The 20,753-nt window shown below is 38.9% G+C and overlaps 1 protein-coding gene across 1 annotated transcript in view; it reads left to right on the top strand.

The window, feature by feature from the left end:
• REC114 (REC114 meiotic recombination protein) overlaps positions 1–20,753 on the top strand; it is a gene marked incomplete at its 5' end in the record, with an annotated part of 119,540 nt that overhangs the window by 61,586 nt on the left and 37,201 nt on the right. Inside the window, one exon of the mRNA XM_079768771.1 lies at positions 1,336–1,425. Within this exon, the coding sequence (XP_079624897.1) occupies positions 1,336–1,425 (90 nt within the window). The remainder of the gene's footprint in view (positions 1–1,335; positions 1,426–20,753) is intronic.

Consider the following 20,753-nt stretch of genomic DNA (forward strand, 5'->3'; position numbering starts at 1 on the left):
AGTAATCTTATAAAATTATATTTAAGTTGAGTTAGATATGTGTTCATTATGTTAAACTTTGAGCATTAATGTGAGTCAATAATTTCTTAGTACTTTTGTTTACTAGTATTAATGATATTAAAGCTTCTTATTCAGAGTAGTCCCTTAAGACCCAAATCCCTCTCTTAAGTATCTACTAGAGGCCCGATGCACGAAATTCATGCACGGGGCTCGGCCCTTGCAGTCGCGGTGGCTTGCCTTGGCCCTTGCAGCCCCAGTTTCATCTGGAAAGTTGTCCGGAAGGACATCCGGAAGGTCATTCGGCTGTCTGGTCTAATTAGCATTTACGCTTTTATTATTATAGATCAGTTATGTCATCCTTGACATTTGGATTTAATTGCCTCAACTCCACCACAACTGTAGACCAAATTTAACCAGGTAAAATATAATAGGGATAAATGCAAGGTCTTACATTTAGGTTCAGATGAAGAAAGTGAAAGTACGATATACCAACATAGGTGATGCAATTTCTGAAAGTTTGATTGATCTAAGATCACTCTTTTTAAAAATATATATATATATATTATTGTTTTTTTACAGAGAGGAAGGGAGAGGGATAGAGAGTTAGAGATATCAATGAAAGAGAAACATCGATCAGCTGCCTCCTGCACACTCCCTGCTATGTGCCTGCAACCAAGGTACATGCTCTTGACTGGAATTGAACCTGGGACCCTTGAGTCTGCAGGCCGACGCTCTATCCACTGAGCCAAACCAGTTAGGGCCTATCTCTTGAATGAGATTACCCCCTCTGATAGGCAATGTTACTGCAAGTAATGGGAGATAATTAGACCACACCAAAAGTATTATGGTCAGTTTGGGTCACCATATTTTAAGGGTGACACTGACAAATTAAAGCACATCTGAAGGAAAGCATCTGCTTTTGTGAAATTATGAAATATGAATTGTGTATCTGAAAAAAAAACTGAGACTCTGAAATCTCTCAGCACCCCTGTAAGAGATTGTCCTCATTTTACAGAAAGGAAATTGAGGCTCAAAGATAATTAATGATTTATTAAAATAACTGAAAAGTGATTTTTGCAGACCTTACATTTGATTCTCAATCTAGTATTTTGTTTGCTTGTTTGTTTCAAAAAGTCACATTTTTAAGAAGCCTGGATATTAAGCCCGTATATGAGGATAAACTTGAAACTCTAGAATAATTACAGATTAAATGGGAGGAAAGGAAACATTCAGGGTAGGAAGACTAATGTGAGGAGATAGTTTGGTTATCAGTATTATGTTTGTTAGTATTACAAAAATATATTGTCTTATACATACTTTTCTCTCTTTATTAAGGTTTTTGACTCCAATGAAGAATCTGGGTATCTTGTTCTCACCATAGTTATATCAGGTCATTTCTTCATTTCCCAAGGACAAACACTTCTGGTAGGTTTTATGCATATAGTTTAATATGCAAATATTTTTATCTGAATAGTTTTACATTAATTTCTGTATACTCAAGCTTCTTCATTCTCACTGAAATCCATCAGGTTCAACAAATAAGCATTTATTGAATGTTCTATAACACTGGGAAATAAAGAACATACTAAATATTGCCTGCCCTAAATTTTGTTGGGACGCAAAGTGGATTAAATGATTGAGATGAACCAGTATTATAAAGGAATCTTAACTGGAGAGATTGGGTTGAAAACAGGCTAGATTTATAGAGAAATATGTGGAGAGTTTTCCATATAGGCTAACGAGCATAAAGAGAGATAGATTCAAAGAAAAAGCTAAAAGAAAACATTAAGCATGCTATTATTGCTTGGTATAGACCTCTATAAAACTCTTAATTTTATAAACATGCATTGTTCATTATTATAAATATGCACACATATTGTGGGAAATTTTTGGAATGAAGAAATATATAAAGGAGAAAAAAAGAATCATCTTTCTTGAAAGTTTATGCTTGAATTGGTATTTCATTAGAAACAAAATGGATGCAGAAAGAAGACAATTATCAACTTCCAACCAAAAGAAAGGAAGTGTAGGAGAAACCAAGATGGTGGCATAGATAAACACCTAAACTGCTGCCTCGCACAACAATTTCAAAACTACAACTAAAAGACAAAACGGACATCATCCAGAACCACAGGAAGGCTGGCTGAGTGGAAATTCTACAACTAAAAGAGAAAAGCACACTGAGATTCAGAGGAGCTGCAGGAGGCAGAGGTACTGAGACGCGCACACGAAGAGTACTGGCAACTGAGTGCGCGGCTGGCTTTCTCAAGCGGGAGGGAGACAAAAGCTCCTGACTGCACTGAACTCCAGTTCTGGGCGAGACTCTGGGGACCCAGACTCATTCAGGGAGAAACTGGACTGTCTGGGAACAGGCGGAACTCAAGAGCGGCTTTCTCTCAGAGGTGCTTGCAGTGATTACCATGGGACACTGAGACACAGGGGCCTATTAGGGCAGGGCGGATGGGAAACCAATGCTGTCTGCTCTGCCCTGAGACTCCGCCCCTTCCAAGCTGAGTACAGAGGCTTTTGCAAGTCTTCTCCCATAAGGGTGTCTCCAGCACAGAAGTTCTCCCAGCGTAGACACAGCTGATCCTCACAGCCAATTGTCCTGGAGGTCAATTCCTCCCAGTGATACCAACAACAATCAAGACTTATCTACAACAAGACTGTGCACACATCCCACAAAGGGGTGCACCAAGAGTGTCCACCTCAGGTAACTAGGGAGGCTGAGCCACTGGGCCATATAGGACACCTAGCACACAAAGCCACTCTGTCAACTTAGGGAAGCAGCCAAAATGCAGAGACAAAGAAACAGATCACAAATTAAAGAAATGGAGGAAAGCAAATGGCTGGATATAGAGTTCAAAACCATGGTTATAAGGTTTTTCAAGAATTTTCTAGAAAAGGCTGATAAATTCAGCAAGACCCTCGAGGATATGAAAAAAGACCAACTAGAAATTAAGCATACACTGACTGAAATAAAGAATAATATACAGAGATCTAACAGCAGACTAGAGGATCGTGAGAATCAAGTCAAAGATTTGAAATACAAAGAAGCAAAAAACACCCAACCGGAAAAGAAAAAAGAATCCAAAAAGTTGAAGATAGTGTAAGGAGCCTCCGGGACAACTTCAAGCGTACCAACATCAGAATAATGGGGGTGCTAGAAGAAGAGAGAGAGCAAGATACTGAAAGCCTATTTGAAGAAATAATGACCGAAAACTTCCCCCACCTGGTGAAAGAAATAGACTTACAAGTCCAGGAAGCGCAGAGAACCCCAAACAAAAGAAATCCGAAGAGGACCACAGCCAGAAACATCATAATTAAAATGCCAAGAGAAAAAAATAAAGAGAGAATATTAAAAGCAAGAAGAGAAAAACAGTTAGTTACCTACACAGGAGCACCAATACAGCTGTCATTGGATTTCTCAACAGAAACTATGCAGGCCAGAAGGGAATGGCAAGAAATATTCAAAGTGATGAATAGCAAGAACCTACAACCAAGATTACTCTACCCAGCAAAGCTATCATTCAGAATTGAAGGTCAGATAAAGAGCTCCACAGATAAGAAAAAGCTAAAGGAGTTCATCACCACCAAACCAGTATTATATGAAATGCTGAAAGGTATTCTTTAAGAAGAGGAGGAAGAAGAAAAAGGTAAACATAAAAATTATGAACAACAAATACATATCTATCAACAAGTGAATCTAAAAATCAAGTGAATAAAAAAGTCTGATGAACAGAATAAACTGGTGAATATAATAGAATCAGGGACATAGAAAGGGAGTGGACTGACAATTCTCGGAGGGAAAGGGGTGTTGGGTGTGCGGGAAGAGACTGGACAAAAATCGTACACCTATGGATGAGGACAGTGTGGGGGCGTAAGGGCAAAGGGTTGGGTGGGAACCAGGTGGAGGGGAGCTATGGGGGGGAAAAGAGGAACAATTGTAATAATCTGAACAATAAAGATTTATTAAATTAAAAAAATACAATAAATAAAAAGATTTGGAAACAGCCTAAATGCCCATCAGCAGATGAGTGGATTAGAAAACTATGGTACATCTACACAATGGAATACTACGCTGCTATAAAAAAAGAAGGAATTCTTACCATTTGCTAAGTGAAATAAGCCAGGCAATGAAAGAAAAATACCACATGATCTCACTCATTTATGGAAAATAAAGAACATTATAACCTGATGAACAAAAAGATAAATACAGAGGTAGTAAAGCATCGAACAGACTGTAAAATTACAGTTGGAAGGTTGGGGAGTGTTGGGAAGGGGGGGAAAGAGATCAACTGAAGGACTTGTATGCATGCATATAAGCACAACCAATGGACACAAGACACTGAGGGGGTGGGATGAGGTCATGCAACAGGGGTAGGGGAGGCTGGGGGAAGGTCAATGGGGAAAAAATGAGATATATGTAGTACTATGTGTAATACTTTAAACAATAAAATAAAATTAATAAAAATCTAATCCTCAAACCCAGCTATAAACTAATTTTTTATTGTCTACAATATTGCTCCCTTTTATTAGTTTAATAAATAACAATTGGTTGGGATTATTGAAAATTTAATTTTAAAATACCCCAATTTTTTTGCTCGCTTTCTTCTCTCTGCACCTTATCTTCATATTCTGTAGCAGATCTTTTATTGAGGATATTTTTTTCCTGTTTTCAGTGTAATTTGAACCTCACAAACCCTGAGCTCCAGGGAAAGTGAGTCAGAAGCAGAACCCTGAAGCTTAAGCCAGGATCTAATCTATATTTATAAAAGCCTAAGCAACTGTTATGACCAGACAACCAGCCAGTAGCTATGATGTGCGCTGACCACCAGGGGGCAGATGCTCAATGCAGGAGCTACCCCCTGGTGGTCAGTGTGCTCCCACAGCCAACTTCCCATGGCCAGCCAACCTCCTGTGACCAGCCAACCTCCTGTGGCCAGCCAACCTCCCACAGTCCCTCTCCCTGTACTGGGCAAGATGGCCCCAATCACCGGCCAGGCTGAGGGACCCCACCCATGCACGAATTCGTGCACTGGGCCTCTAGTTTTTAAATAAATCACCTGGCACCTAAACACCTCACATTTATCAAGAAGCCTTTTGGTATCTGGGCTTGGGGACCATATGGATTGTCAAGTGATTAGTCATCAAGTTATTTTTGTAACCATAGTCTCCTATGCTGTTTCCTCTGAATCAGGATATTTGTAGCAAGTATGAGCACTTGATCATATCCATAAAAGTAAATTGCTGTGTTTTCTTCAAAGCACTTAGGATCATATCTGGCATGGTTTTAAAGCTAATTAATTACCTAGCAAAGTGCCAGTGATCCACATGATGCTCTCCTGGCCTGCTCAAACTGGTGAGTGAAGTCAGAGCTGAGAGGTATCTGAAGCATTAAAGAAACTAGCTCAATGACAATCTACAGCAAGGAAAATTGGGCTGAATTAGGGTGAGGGCACAGGTAGTTTTTACCACCATCCTTGGACATCAGGTTGTCTACATGTAATCTCTGCATCCATTATTTTTCTCCCTTTAAAAAATATATGTTTTTTTGCTGATTTTTTAGAGAGAGAGGATGAGAGAAAGCAAAACATCTATGTGAGAGAGAAACATTGATTGGTTTCCTCATGCACCAGGGATTGAACCCACAACCTGGGTATGTGCCCTGACCAGAATTGAACCAGCGACCTCTGGTGCACAGGACAACACTCAACCAACTGAACCACACCAGCCAGGACTCTACCTTCTTTAAATGGCTTCCTTTGTTTATCTTTATTAATTATTTATGAAAACAAGAGCCAAGGAGAACATGGGTAACTAAAATGAAGAATTGAACTTTATAATTCAAAAACTTAAAAAAGAAAAGCTTGAGTGTCTCTTTATTTAAGCATGTGGTGTGGCAACTCACCTTGGAATCATGTGGCATTCTGGCCACTGTGCCAGAGATGGACAGCATAAGAAGATTCAACAGACATGCATGGTACAAAAATGAAAACACAGTTCTTCCTCTTTTGGAGTTTGCAATAAAGTAGGAGCTGAAAAGAGGGGTAGAGTGACAGACACACACACTGATATTGTAGTGTATACATCTCCTGACTGCTGAATTCAGTGCAGACTTTTTAGCCCTTAGTTTCACTCCATCCCCTGAGTCCCCTGACACTACTGATCATTCTCTACTTGAAAGTCTCACCCCTCTTAGCTTCCACATTTCTTTGTCCTGGACATAATTACTTGGTATTGGCTTCTAGTCTTTTGTCTGATGATAATTTGGTATTCCCTAGAGTACTCTGCCCTCTTTTCCTTCCCAACCATTTTTCCACCCCAGCACTTCCAAAGAATATGACAGATTCTCATCAGTTAATGGTGGCTTCTTATAGCAGTGATTTTTTTACTGGATGGGGAGCCAGTATCTTAAACACAAAGGGGAGAAACTCCTGGGCATTCTGATGTATTCTTCCCTTGGGAAGATTTTGTGCCTGTTTTTACCCCCTGGCACAGTGGGCAGCCACAGCAGGAGCTCATGATGGTCAGTCAGGGTTTAAGTAGTGGCAGGCACAGCATTTTGTTGGGAGCATATAGCAGGTCACTTAACTAATTCAGGAAAGGCTGCAGAAAAGAGCCAGTAGGTGAGCTAAACTGAATGCACCAGATGGATAAGCCTTAAAGAAGATTCAACGAAATGGATTTTTAAAGATAGGAAGAGCAGTTATTAAAAATCCAGGAATATATGAATGACAAGTGGTTAGGTACACAGACTTCTTTACTAAATCCCAAAACATTAGAATGAAAAAGTGCTTTCTGAATCCTAAACACAATTAGTGTATATCAAATAAAATAAGATGTTCTACATCATTCGATAGGCAATAAATTGGTGGACCATGTTGCCCCCAAGAAATGATGCTGGCATGAAATACTGTTAATTTTAACAGATTTTTATTCTTTAGTTCATTTACTCAACAAAACATGAATCATCTTCTAGTATCAAACACCACACACACATAGTAGTGAGAAAAACAGACATAGGCCCTGCCTGCATGGGGCTTATAGCCTAGTGAAAAAACAGATGTGAAGTAAATGAGAGAGAGAGAGACAGAGAGAGAGAGACAGAGAGAGAGACAGAGAGAGAGACAGAGAGAGAGACTATAAAAGAAAAAAGTCAAGTGCTATGGGAAAGTGTAGCAGGGTGACCTAATTGAGATTAGGGGTGAAATGAACAATGATTAGAGGCTAACTAAGCAAAAAATCAAGGGGTTGAGGCAGAGAGAAGAGATGTATGAAGTCTAAGGCAAAATGGCTTGGACAAATTGATGAAGAAGAACCATAAAATGGCTCAAATACTAGTAAGAGGTGTTGTCAGGGAGGAAGGCCACAGTTGTTCCTACATGGCCACTGTACAGTCTTGATCTGAGTGGTTACTGGGACTGACCCAGTAGCATTTGCTAAACATTGTGATAGTTGCTGGGGATTCAAGGGTTGATAAGACATGTTCTAGAACCTGCCTCACCCTGCCTAGGGGTTTCTTCTCATTATAATCAGGGAGGAAAACATATAACTAGTTATAATAGAGCATGATAAGCACAACAGATCTCGTGAGAGCATAGACTTCCGAGGGGTCAGCCAACTTTGCCTTGTCAAAAATCCTATCTAATAAAAGAATAATATGCAAATTGACCATCACTCCAACACACAAGATGGCTGCCCCCATGTGGTCAAAGATGGCTGCCCCCATGTGGACACAAGATGGCCAGCAGGGGAGGGTAGATGGGAGGGACCAGACCTACAAGGGAGGGCAGTTGTGGGTGATCAGGCCAGCAGGGGAGGGCAGATGGGAGGGACCAGGCCTACAAGGGAGGGCAGTTGTGGGTGATCAGGCCAGCAGGGGAGGGCAGATGGGAGGAACCAGGCCTGCAGGGGAGAGCAGTTAGGGGTGACCAGGCCTGCAGGGGAGGGCAGTTAGGCATCAATCAGGCTGGCAGGGGAGTGGTTAGGGGGTGATCAGGCTGGCAGGCAGAAGCAGTTAGGGGCAATCAGGAAGGCAGGCAGGCAAGCAGTTGGGAGCCAGCAGTCCTGGATTGTAAGAGGGATGTCCGACTGCCCGTTTAGGCCCGATCCTACCTGGACATCCCTCGAGGGGTCCCAGTCGGACATCCCTCGAGGGGTCCCAGATTGGAGAGGGTGCAGGCTGGGATGAGACACACACACCCCTGTGTACGAATTTCATGCACTGGGCCTCTCGTGGTTGAGATAAAGCTGAGTTTTGAAAAAGGAAGGGCATTTCAAGAACAAGCTGTACAATGAAAGCAATGTGAGATGAGCATGACATGTTTGCAGAACTACAGGGAGTTCAGTATGGCTCTAGTCTCTTTGTATGAGAGCTGAAGGAAATCACTCATGAAAGGCAGAAGCCATATGATAGAGAGGGAAGTGGGCTTCATCCTGTGGGTGTTTCTGGTGGCAGGGTGGAGGTGGATGGGGTGGAGAAGGGATGACTACATTGAAAGGGAGTGACTATGTCAGATTTTTATTTCACAAAGATCCTCTGGCAGTATATTGAGAAATTGGACCTGGAGGAGTTAGGAAGATATTGTAGTAATTATGGGAAGAAGTGGTGGCGCCCTGATGTGGCCATGACTGTAAATGGGGAGAAGGGTCAGGTGAAAAATCTGTTTGAGGATAAGAAGTCCTTGGGGATTGATTGGTATTGGAGGAAGAGTGAGGAAAAAAGGAGTCAGGCATGATACCAGGTTGATCACTTGGGTGACTGGCTGGTGTGTAATGCCACTCTCTGAGGCAACAACATGCAGAAGTGGCAACGTGTGTGGAGAAACACTGTCACATTCCAATCAGGCAAGTTTACATGGAGAGATCTGTGAAATCACTGAGTGAAGAAGTCCCAAAGGACCCAAATGGACTAGACGTGGGGAGAGGTAAGATCAGGCCAGGGACAAGAGCTGCCATTTCCTTTACTTTTTAATAAATGTTTATTTTAGCATAGTTTTAGATTTACAGAAAAGTTTTAAAGATAGTACAGAGTTCCCATAGTCTTAGCATTTCTTTAGGGCTTGCTTCAACCTCTTCTCTGAGTTTGTGTTATATTGGAATGTGTATCTTTGTTCGTACAAATATCCCTGTATACATGCACGTGGTTCAAAAAGTCAAAGCAATGTAAAAAGGCATACAGTAAAACCTCTTACTCACACCCCTGTCCCCATCTATACTGTTAACATCCACTCCCTACAGATGACTATTTTTTAAAATATATTTTATTGATTTTTTACAGAGAGAAAGGGAGAAGGATAGAGAGCTAGAAACATTGATGAGAGAGAAACATCGATCAGCTGCCTCCTGCACACCTCCTACTGGGGATATGCCCACAACCAAGGTACATGCCCTTGACCGGAATCGAACCTGGGACCCTTCAGTCCACAGACTGATGCTCTATCCACTGAGCCAAATCGGTTAGGGCCAGCTGACTATTTTTATTAGTCTCTTGTGTACTGATCCATTTTTTAATGTAAATGCAAGCAAATAATAAGAATACAATCATATGCTGCTTAGCTAACAGGATATGTTCTGAGAAAAGTGTCATTGGGCAATTTCATTGTATGTGAACATCAGAATGCACTTACACAACCTACTACTGCAATTGTGTGTGTTGCACTTTTATGTGACCAGCAGTACAGTAGGTTTGTTTATACTGCATCACCACAAACTCGTGAGTAATGTATTGTGCTATAATATTCAATGGCTATGACGTCATTAGGTGATAAGGATTTTCCAGCTCCATTATAACTTATGGGACCACCATTGGATATGCAGTCCACTATTAACGAAAATGTTGTTGCACATGACTATTTATATTATATGTTCCCTCCCTTTCTTATTCAAAATGTAGGGTATTATAGACATTGTTCTGTAGCTTGCTTTTTTGCTGAACAGTATACCTCAGAGATCAATATATCTAGAACTACAGTGTCTAAGAAGGTGGCTATGGGCCATATGTAGCTACTGACCACTTAAAATACAAAGACAGAAGAGAGACTGTATAGAGACTGGTAGGAGGAGCGGAGGCACAAAAGGGATGGTCGGGCACCCGCAGACAGAAACTGAAATTCTGGAGAGATATCTCAGCTATTGGGGGTTGCCACTGAGAACTCTGGGGTCTAATCCCCATGCTGGCACCCCCAGTAAAAGCACCAGAACTGAGAAGGGTACCCACATAACATCTGGCTATGAAAAGCAGCAGAGTTGCTGTCTGCCAGGAAGAGATAACTAGAAATGTAGGCATCCTCTTAAAGGTCCAACACACAAAATTCCCTGTGGAGCCACCCACCTTGTGCTCCAGCAGAGGGAGGGCAGAATGGACTGGAGTTGTGTGAGCAGAAGCCAGGATCGGGGGCTCGGGGGTTAGAGCTCAGAAGTTTCCTGTGATGTGTGCGGAGGTCATATTTCTCATGCAGACATTTGTTATACAGGTGGCCTTGTTTGGAGGGAAGAGAGTAGATCCATCCTATTGGAAAACACCTTGCCCACAGTGTGGGGTGGCTAAGGCCCATTAAGAGACTGAGAATAACAATAAGCCTCCAGACAGAAGCAATTGCCCACCCTGTTGAGAAAAACTCTTGTCACACCTGTGCACGATTGCCTGAGAGCAATTCAAGATGGAATCCTATCAGTCTGTAGGCAGAGATGGTCTCTGGAGTCTGTGAGTCATTGCCTGATCTAATTAGTCAGAAACAGCATCTGACACTGGCCTGCACTAGAGATTGAGAGGCATAACTGATCTACCTAATACATAGTCACAAGGCCAAACAGACGGCCAAAATGAGTAGACAAAGGAAGAAAACCCAAGTGAAGGAACGAGAAATTTCTCCAGAAGAAGAGATAAATGAAATGGAGATAAGAAATTTATCTCATAGAGTTCAGAATAATGATGGTAAAGATGCTCAATAGCAAGAGAAAAGATATAGTAACTATGAAAACAGAAATAAAGAATGACATAACACAAATAAAGAACACGTTGGCCCTAGCTGGTTTGGCTCAGTGGATAGAGCATCAGCCTGTGGACTGAATGAAGGGTCCCAGGTTCGTTTCCAGTCAAAGGCACATGCCTGGGTTGCTGGCTTGATTCCCAGTAGGGGGCATGCAGGAGGCAGCCAATCAATGATTCTCTCTCATCATTGATGTTTCTGTCTCTCCTCTCTTTTCCTTTCTGAAATCAATCAATCAATATATAAAAAAGAACACATTGGAAGGAATACACAGCAGATTAGGGGAAGCTGAGGACTGAATCAGTGAAGTAGAAAACACAGTTAAAAAAATCACTCAATCAGAGAACCAAAAAGAAAACACAATTAAAAAACAGGAGAACAGCTTAAGATAGCTATGGGACAATGTGAAATGTAACAATATTCAAATAGCAGGTGTGCCAGAAGAGGCAGAAAGGGAGAAAGGGGTAAAGAATGTGTTTGAAGAAATAATGGCGGAAAACTTCCCTAACCTGGTAAAGGAAAAAGTCACACAAGTTCAGGAAGCACAGAGAGTCCCAAGCAAGAAGAACCCAAACAGGCCCACGCCCAGACACATCATAATTAAAATGAAAAATTAAAGACAAATAGAGAATATTAAAAGCAGCAAGAGAAAAAGAAAACTTACTGACAAAGGAGCTCCCATAGGCTGACACCTAATTTCTCATCAGAAAGTCTACAGGCCAGAAGGGAATGGCATGAAGTACTCAAGGTAATGGAAAGTAACAATCTGAAACCAGCAAGGCTATCATTCAAAATAGATGGTCAAACAAAGAGCTTCCCAGACAAAAAAAAAAGGCTAAAGGAATACATCACCACCAAGCCAGCATTATAAGAAATGCTAATAAGATTGCTGTAATGTGAAGAAGAAATAGAGAAAGCTAGGCATATATAATTAAAGTGTCAATAAATAAGTACCTATCAAAAATAACCTTAAATGTAAATGGATTAAATGCTCCAATCAAAAGGTATAGTGTAGCTGAATGGATACAAAAACATGACCCAACTATATGCTTTCTAAAAGAGATTCACCTCAGAACAAAAGACACAAAAAGGATGATAGTGAAGAGATGGAAAAAAAAATTTTTCCATGCAATTGGAGAAGAATAAAAAGCTGGAGTAACAATACTCATATCTGACAAAGTAGACTTCAAGATGAAGGCCATCACAAGAAACAACAAAGGTCACTACATACTAAAGGGATCAACCCAACAAGAGGATATAACGCTGGTAAACATATATGCACCCAATATAGGAGCACCTAAATATGTAAATAAATAGAGGATTTTATAAATAGGGGATTTTAAGGGAGAGATTAACAACAATACAGTTATGGTAGGGGACTTTACTACCCTGCTGACTTCACTGAATAGATCTTCCAGACAAAAAATTACCAAGAAAACAGTGACTCTAAAGGGCACACTGGATCAGATGGATTTAATTGACATTTATAGAACATTGTACTGCAAAGCTGCAGAATATACATTCTTCTCAAAAGCACATGGATCATTCACAAAGATAGACCACATGTTAGGACACAAAACATATCAAGCATCTTCTCAGATCACAGTGGAATGAAATAAGAAATCAACTACAGTAGGAACACCCCAAAACATTCAAACACATGGAAACTAAATAGCATGTTATTAAACAATGGCTTACCACAAGATCAAGGAAGAAATAAAAAACTTAATGAAAATGAACACACCAAAAACCAAAACCTCTGGAACACAGCAAAAGCAGTCCTGAAAGGGACATTGATAGCACTATAGGCATACCTCAAAAAACAAGAAAAATCATCAATAAACTATTTAACCCTACAACTTAAAGAACTAGAGAGAGAACAATAAGAAATGTTCCGAGTAAGTAGAAGGAAGGAAATAATAAAGATTGCAGTAGAGCCGAAACCGGTTTGGCTCAGTGGATAGAGCGTCAACCTGCGGACTCAAGGATCCCAGGTTCGATTCCGGTCAAGGGCATGTACCTTGGTTGTGGGCACATCCCCAGTAGGGGGTGTGCAAGAGGCAGCTGATCGATGTTTCTCTCTCATCGATGTTTCTAACTCTCTATCCCTCTCTCTTCCTCTCTGTAAAAAAAATCAATAAAATATATATTTTTTAAAAGATTGCAGTAGAAATAAATGACATAGAGATAAAAAAATAAAATAAAACAGTATAAAAAAATCAATGAAACCAAGAGCTGGTTCTTTGAAAGGATAAAAAAAATGATGAACCATTAGCCAGACTCATCAAGAAACAGAGAGAAAGGACCCAAATAAGTAAAATCAGAAATGAAAGCAGAGAAGTAACCATTGACACCACAAAAATACAAAGTATTCTAAGAAAATACTATGAATAACTGTATCCAACAAGCTAGAAAATGTAGATGAAATGGACAAATTCCTAGAAAAATACAATCTCCCAAGAGTGAATCAGGAAGAATCAGAAAACCCGAATAGGCCAATAACAACTGATGAAATAGAAATAGTAATTAAAAAAAAACAACTCCCAGCAAATAAAAGCCCTGGTCTGGACAACTTTACCAAAAATTCAAAGAACTACTAGGTGTACCAGTTAATAATGCGGATTTTTTTTCAATAAATGAAGTTACACATATGTTGATATATATGCAATTTGATATGTATGCTATTTTGTTGTATTGACAACAAGGTTCAAAACTTCATATGTCAAATTTGCTGAAGGTGTTAACATCATAGATATTTTTATGCTTAAAAATGTCGAATTTCGTGCCCAAAAAAAAGAGCATTTGTGGGAAGTTTTAATTCATTACTTTATTTTGAAGGAAAGTGCTGCTGAAAGTTATTGTATACTTCGGGAAGCTTATGGTGAACATGGTCCATCTCAAGATACTTGTGAATGCTGGTTTAAAAGTTTTAAAAGTGATGATTTCGATATAAAAGACAAAGAATGCCCAGATCAACCGAAAAAGTTTGAAGACCAACAATTACAAGCATTATTGGATGTGTGTCACACTCTAAAACAGCTTGCAGGAAGTTTGAACGTTGCTCAGCAAACAATTTCTGATTGTTTACAAGCAATGGGAAAGATTTTAAAGGAAAATGGGTGCCACATCAACTGAACGAAAGACAAATGGAAAACCAAAAAGTCATCAGCAAAATGTTGCTTCAACGGCACGAAAGAAAGTCTTTTTTGCATCGAATTGTGACTGGTGATGAAAAGTGGATTTATTTTGAGAATCCCAAATGCACAAAATCATGGTTTGATCCAGGTCAACCATCAACATCGACTGCAAGGCCAAATCACTTTGGAAAGAAGACAATGCTCTGCGTTTGGTGGGATCAGGAAGGTGTGGTGTATTATGAGCTTCTAAAACCAGGTGAAACCATTAATACTGATCTACCGACAACAAATAATCAATTTGAACCACACTTTGACTGTAAAATGACCAGAATGAGCAAAGTAATTTTGCTTCATGACAATGCACCATCACACACTTCAAAACCAGTTAAAGACACATTAAAAGATCTTGCCTGGGAAGTATTAACCCACCTGCTGTATTCACCAGACCTTGCTCCTTCAGATTACCACTTATTCCGATCGATGGCACACGCACTTTCTGAGCAGCACTTCAAAACATATGAAGAAGTGGAAAATTGGGACTCTGAATGATTTGCCTCAAAACAGAAAAGTTCTATTGGGACGGTATCCACAAATTACCTGAAAGATGGGGGAAATGTGTAGCTAATGATGGACATTACTTTGAATAAAGCACTTTTGATGTTTCTCTTAAAATTATCGTGTTTTCTTTTATTACAAAATCCATTATTAACTGGTACACCTAGTAATACCTATACTCCCCAAACTGTTCCAAAAAAAATCCAAGAGGAAAGAACTCCTCCAAGCTCTTTTTATGAGGCCAATATTACCCTAATTCCAAAACCTGATAAAACAGTACAAAGAAAGAGACTTATAGGCCACTATCCATGATGAACATAGATGCTCAAATCCTCAACAAAATATCAGCAAATCATATCCAGCAATATATTAAGATCATAGCCCATGACTATGTGTGATTTATTCCAGGGATGCATGGGTGGTACAATATTTGCAAAACATTAAATGTAATAAATCACATAAACAAATTGAAAGACAAAAATCACATGATCATATCAATAGACACAGAAAAAGCATTCAACAAAATTCAACACCCATTTGTGATAAAAAAACTATCAGCAAATTGAGAATAGAGAGAGCATATCTCAATGTGATAAAAGCCACATATGACAAAACTACAGCAAACATCATACTCATTGGGCAAAAACTAAAACCATTTCTCCTAAGAACAGGAACAAGACAGGGCATCTCTTTCACCACTCTTATTCAACATGGTGCTGGAAGAAGCACCAACTAACACCATACACAAGAATAAACTCAAAATGGATGGTGCATTATCATGAAGCAAAATAAGACAAGAAGAAGAAATAAAAGGCATCCAAATTGGAAAGGGGGAAGTAAAATTCTCATTATTCACAGATGACATGATATTGTACATAGAAAACACTAAAGCAAGCATGTCAAACTCAAAGGCTAACACAGGCCACATAAACAAGGTTTAAGTTTATGTGGGCCGCAAAAAAATAAAAGCTTCAATTTTCATAGAATCGTAGGTTTATTTCAATAGAGACATGCTGAATACGAAGGGCTGAAATAAATGAGTAATTGTTAACATAAATAATAGAACATTTTAATAAAAATTAATATTTTATCTTGAACATTAGCTTATCAGACACTGAATAACTGCACAAATTAATAAGTGTAATGCAAATAAACCTATTTTTCTTATTCTCCAAAAGCAAAATATTTCCTGTTGTGAACACCAAACAAGTCAGTCCAAGACTAATGACATGACAATTGGCTGCTAAAAGATTCGCTGCTAGTATTAGTGGAGAGAAATGGTGCACCTGAATGTAAGGCGCATAAGGGAAATGAATGCAGCACGATTATAGTAATCAGTCAATAGTGTACATTGTAGTTTGTTATTAATAATTATGTATAACAAGATATTGTAAAAATTAAGTTACAAAATTTTTATTAAAATGTTTCTTTTGCTGGGCCGCAAAAATATTAATTGTGGGCACATGCAGCCCATGAGTTTGACATGCCTACTCTAAATACTCCAACATAAAACTACTAGATTTAATAAATGAATTTGGCAATGTAGCAGGATACAAACTCAAAACCCAAAAATCGATGGCTTTTTTATACACCAATAATGAATTCTAAGAAAGAGAAACTAAACAATCTCATTTACCATTACAACAAAAACTTTAAGATAAGTTAGGAATAAACTTAACCAAGGAGGCAAAAGCCCTGTACTCGGCAAAGTACAGTATGTTGAAAAAAGAGAAAGAACAATATGTAAACAAGTAGAAGAATATACCATATTCATGGATTGGTAGACTCAACATCGTTAAAATGTCCATCCTACCGAAAGCAATCTACAGATTCAATGCAATTCCTATTAAAATACCAACAACATATTTCACAGGTCTAGAACAAATACTCCAAAAATGTATATGGAATCAATAAAGATCCTGAATAGCTGCAACAATCTTGAGAAAGAAGAACAAAGAACAGTGCCAGATTTCAAGTTATACTACAAAGCCACGATAATCAAAACAGCCTGGTACTGGCACAAATCAATGGGATGGAACAGAGACCCCAGAAATTGACCCAAACCATTACTCTCAGTTAATATTTGACAAAGGAGGCAAGAGCATACAATGGAGTTAAGAGAGCATCTTCAACAAATGGTATGGGGAAAATTCAACAGATACATGCAAAAAATGAAATTACACCACCAACTAACAACATACACAAGAATAAACTCAAGCCCTGGCTGGTTTGGCTCAGTGGATAGAGCGTCAGCCTTGGGTCCTGGGTTCGATTCCGGTCAAGGGCACATGCCCAGGTTGTGGGCTCGACCCCCAGTGGGGGCGTGCAGGAGGCAGCCAATCAGTGATTCTCTCTCATCATTGATGTTTCTCTCTCTCTGTCCCTATCCCTTCCTCTCTGAAATCAATAAAAATATTTTTTAAAAGAATAAACTCAAAATGGATAAAATGCTCTAAATTGTGAAACCATAAAAATCCTAGAAGAAACCATAGGCAGCAAAATCTCAGACATCTCTTGTAGCAATGTTTATGGATATATATCCTTGGGCAAAGGAAACTAAGGAGAAAATAAATGAAACAACATCAAAATAAAAAGCTTCTGCACAGCAAAAGAAAACAAACAAAAAGGGAGCCCACTGTATGCGAGAACATGATACATCTGATAAAGGGTTAATATCCAAAATATATAAAGAACTCATACAACTTAATGAAAGGAAGACAAACAATCCAATTTAAAAATGGGCAAAGGACCTAAATAGACACTTCCCCAAAGTGGACATACAGAAAGCCAAAAGACATATGAAAAAATGCTCAAAGTCACTGATCATCAGAGAGATGCAAATTAAAATGACAATGAGGTATCACCTCACACCTGTCAGAATGGCTACCATCAACAAATGAACAAATGACAAGTGCTGGTGAGGATGTGGAGAAAAGGGAACCCTAGTACACTGCTGGTGAGAATGCAGACTCATGCAGCCATTATGGAAAGCAGTATGGAGCTTCCTCAAAAAAATAAATATGGAACTTCCATTTGACCCGGTGACCCCACTTCTAGGAACATATTCTAAGAAATTCGAAATGCCAATCAGAAAGAATGTATGCACCCCCATGTTCATAGTAGCCCAATTTACAATAGCGAAGATCTGGGAACAGCCCAAATGCCCATCAGTAGATGAGTGAATAAAAAAACTTTGGTAAAAAAAAAAAAAAAGCTGTGGTACATTTATACCATGGAATACTATGCAGCAGTAAAAAAAGAAGAATCTCTTACCCTTTGAGACAGCCTGGTGGGACCTGGAGAGTATCATGCTAATTGAAATAAGTCAGTCAGAGAAAGACAAGTATCATATGATCTCACTCATATGTGGAATCTAAGTAACAAAATAAACTGTTGAACGAGTGGATCCAGAGACATGGAAGCATGGAACAGAGTGCGGAATCTTGGAGGGAAGGTGGGGGAGGGTGGGTGTGTGGGAGGTAATCGACCAAGGACCTTTTATGCATATATGCATGGCCCATGGGTACAGACAATGAGGCGTTGAGAAACTGGGGCTCGGGGCAGATTTGGGGTGGAAGGGGTTAATGGGGGGGGTATGGGACATATGTAATACTTTCAACAATAAAGAATTATTTTTTAAAAAAAATAAACAAAAATACAAAGAAAAGACAGAATTTTAAATTTTATTTAATTTAAATTTTGATTTAAAAATGGAAGCAGTATAAAATACTGTATATTCCCATTAAACTCAACGTTATTGTTTTTTACGACACATTTCAATTTAACCATGGAAAATACAGTGTCTGAATTGAGATAGGTGTGAGTTTAAAATGTGCATCATATTTCATAGACTTAGATTACATTAAATATTTTATTAATAATATTTTACATTGTTTACATGTTGAAATAATGTTTGATCCATTAAGTTGAATAAAATATTAAAATTTTATCAGTTTCTTTTTATTTTTAATATGTGTCTACTAGAAAATTTAATCCACTCATCTGCTGATGGGCACTTAGGCTGTTTCCAAATCTTAGCTATGGTGAATTGTGCTGCTATGAACATAGGGGTGCATATATCCTTTCTGATTGATGTTTCTAGTTTCTTGGGATATATTCCTAGAAGTGGGATGACTGGGTCAAATGGGAGTTCCATTTTTAGTTTTATGAGGAAACTCCATACTGTTCTCCACCGTGGCTGCACCAGTCTGCATTCCCACCAGCAGTGCACGAGGGTTCCTTTTTCTCCGCATCCTCTCCAGCACTTGTCATTTGTTGACTTGTTGATAAAAGCCATTCTGACAGGTGTGAGATAGTACCGCATTGTTGTTTTGATTTGCATCTCTCTGATGATTAGTGACTTTGAGCAGGTTTTCATATGTCTCTTGGCCTTCCTTCTGTCTTCTTTAAAAAAGTGTCTATTTAGATCAGTTGCCCATTTTTTGATTGGGTTGTTTATCTTCTTTTTGTTAAGCTCCATGAGTTCCCTGTAAATGTTGGAGATTAAACCCTTATTGTTGATATCATGGGCAAATATGTTCTCCCATGCAGTGGGCTTTCTTGTTGTTTTATTGATGGTTTCCTTTGCTGTGCAAAAGCTTTTTATTTTGATGTAGTCCCATTTGTTTAGTTTCCATTGCCCTAGGAGCAGTATCAGTGAAGAAGTTCAGCATATGTCAGAGATTTTTCTGCCTGTAGATTCCTCTAGTATTTTTATGGTTTCCCGTCTTATGTTTAAGTCCTTGATCCATTTTGAGTTTATTTTTGTGTATGGTGTAAGTTGGTGGTCTAGTTTCATTTTTTGCATGTATCTGTCCAATTTTCCCAACACCATTTATTGAAGAGACTGTCTTGACTCCATTGTATGTTCATGCCTCCTTTGTCAAATATTAATTGAGCATAGCGATTTGGGTCGATTTCTGGGTTCTCTATTCCATTGATCTATATGTCTGTTCTTGTGCCAATACCAGGCAGTTTTGAGAACAGTGGCTTTGTAATATAGTTTTGATATCTGGTATTGAGATCCCTCCTACTTTGTTCTTCCTTCTCAGGATTGCTGTAGCTATTCGGGGCCTTTTTTTATTCCAGATGAATTTTTGGAAAGTTCATTCTAGGTCTGTGAAATATGCCATTGGTATTTTAATGGGAAGTGCATTGGATTTATAGATTGCTTTGGGTAGTATGGACATTTTGATGATGTTGATTCTACCAATCCATGAACATGGTATGTTCTTCCATCTGTTTATGTCTTCCTCTATCTCTTTTTTCAGTGTCGTGTAGTTTTCCATGTATAGGTCTTTTACCTCCTTAGTTAAGTTTATTCCTAGGTATCTTAATTTTTTGGTGTGATGGTAAATGGGATTGCTTTTTTAGTCTCTCTTTCTGTAAGTTCATTATCGGTGTATAGAAATGCCATAGATTTCTTGGCATTGATTTTTTATCCTGCTACATTGCCGAATTCATTTATTAAGTCTAATATTTTTTTGATGGAGTCTTTAGGGTTTTCTATGTACAGTATCATGTCATCTGCAAATAAGGACAGTTTTATTTCTTCTTTTCCAATTTGGATGCCTTTTATTTCTTCTTCTTGTCTGATTGCAATGGCTAGTACTTCCAGCACTATGTTGAACAAGAGTGGTGAGAGTGGGCATCCCTGTCTTTTTCCTGTTCTTAGGGGAAATGGTTTTAGTTTTTGCCCATTGAGTATGATGTTGGCTGTGGTTTTGTCATATATGGCTTTTATTATGTTGAGGTATGATCCTTCTATTCCCACCTTGCTGAGAGTTTTTATCAAGAAAGGGTGTTGGATTTTGTCAAATGCTTTTTCTGCATCAATTGTGATTGTTATCTCTCAATTTGTTTATGTTATTTTTATCTTTCAATTTGTTTATGTGATGTATCACATTTATTTATTTGTGAATGTTGTACCATCCTTGCATCCCCGGGATAAATCCTACTTGGTCATGGTGTATGATCTTTCTGATGTACTGCTGGAGCCGATTTGCTAGAATTTTGTTGAGGATTTTGGCATCTATGTTCATGAGGGATATTGGCCTGTAATTCTCTT

The sequence above is a fragment of the Cnephaeus nilssonii genome (assembly GCF_951640355.1).
Source record: "Cnephaeus nilssonii genome assembly, chromosome: 4".
Taxonomy (NCBI): Eukaryota; Metazoa; Chordata; class Mammalia; order Chiroptera; family Vespertilionidae; genus Cnephaeus; species Cnephaeus nilssonii.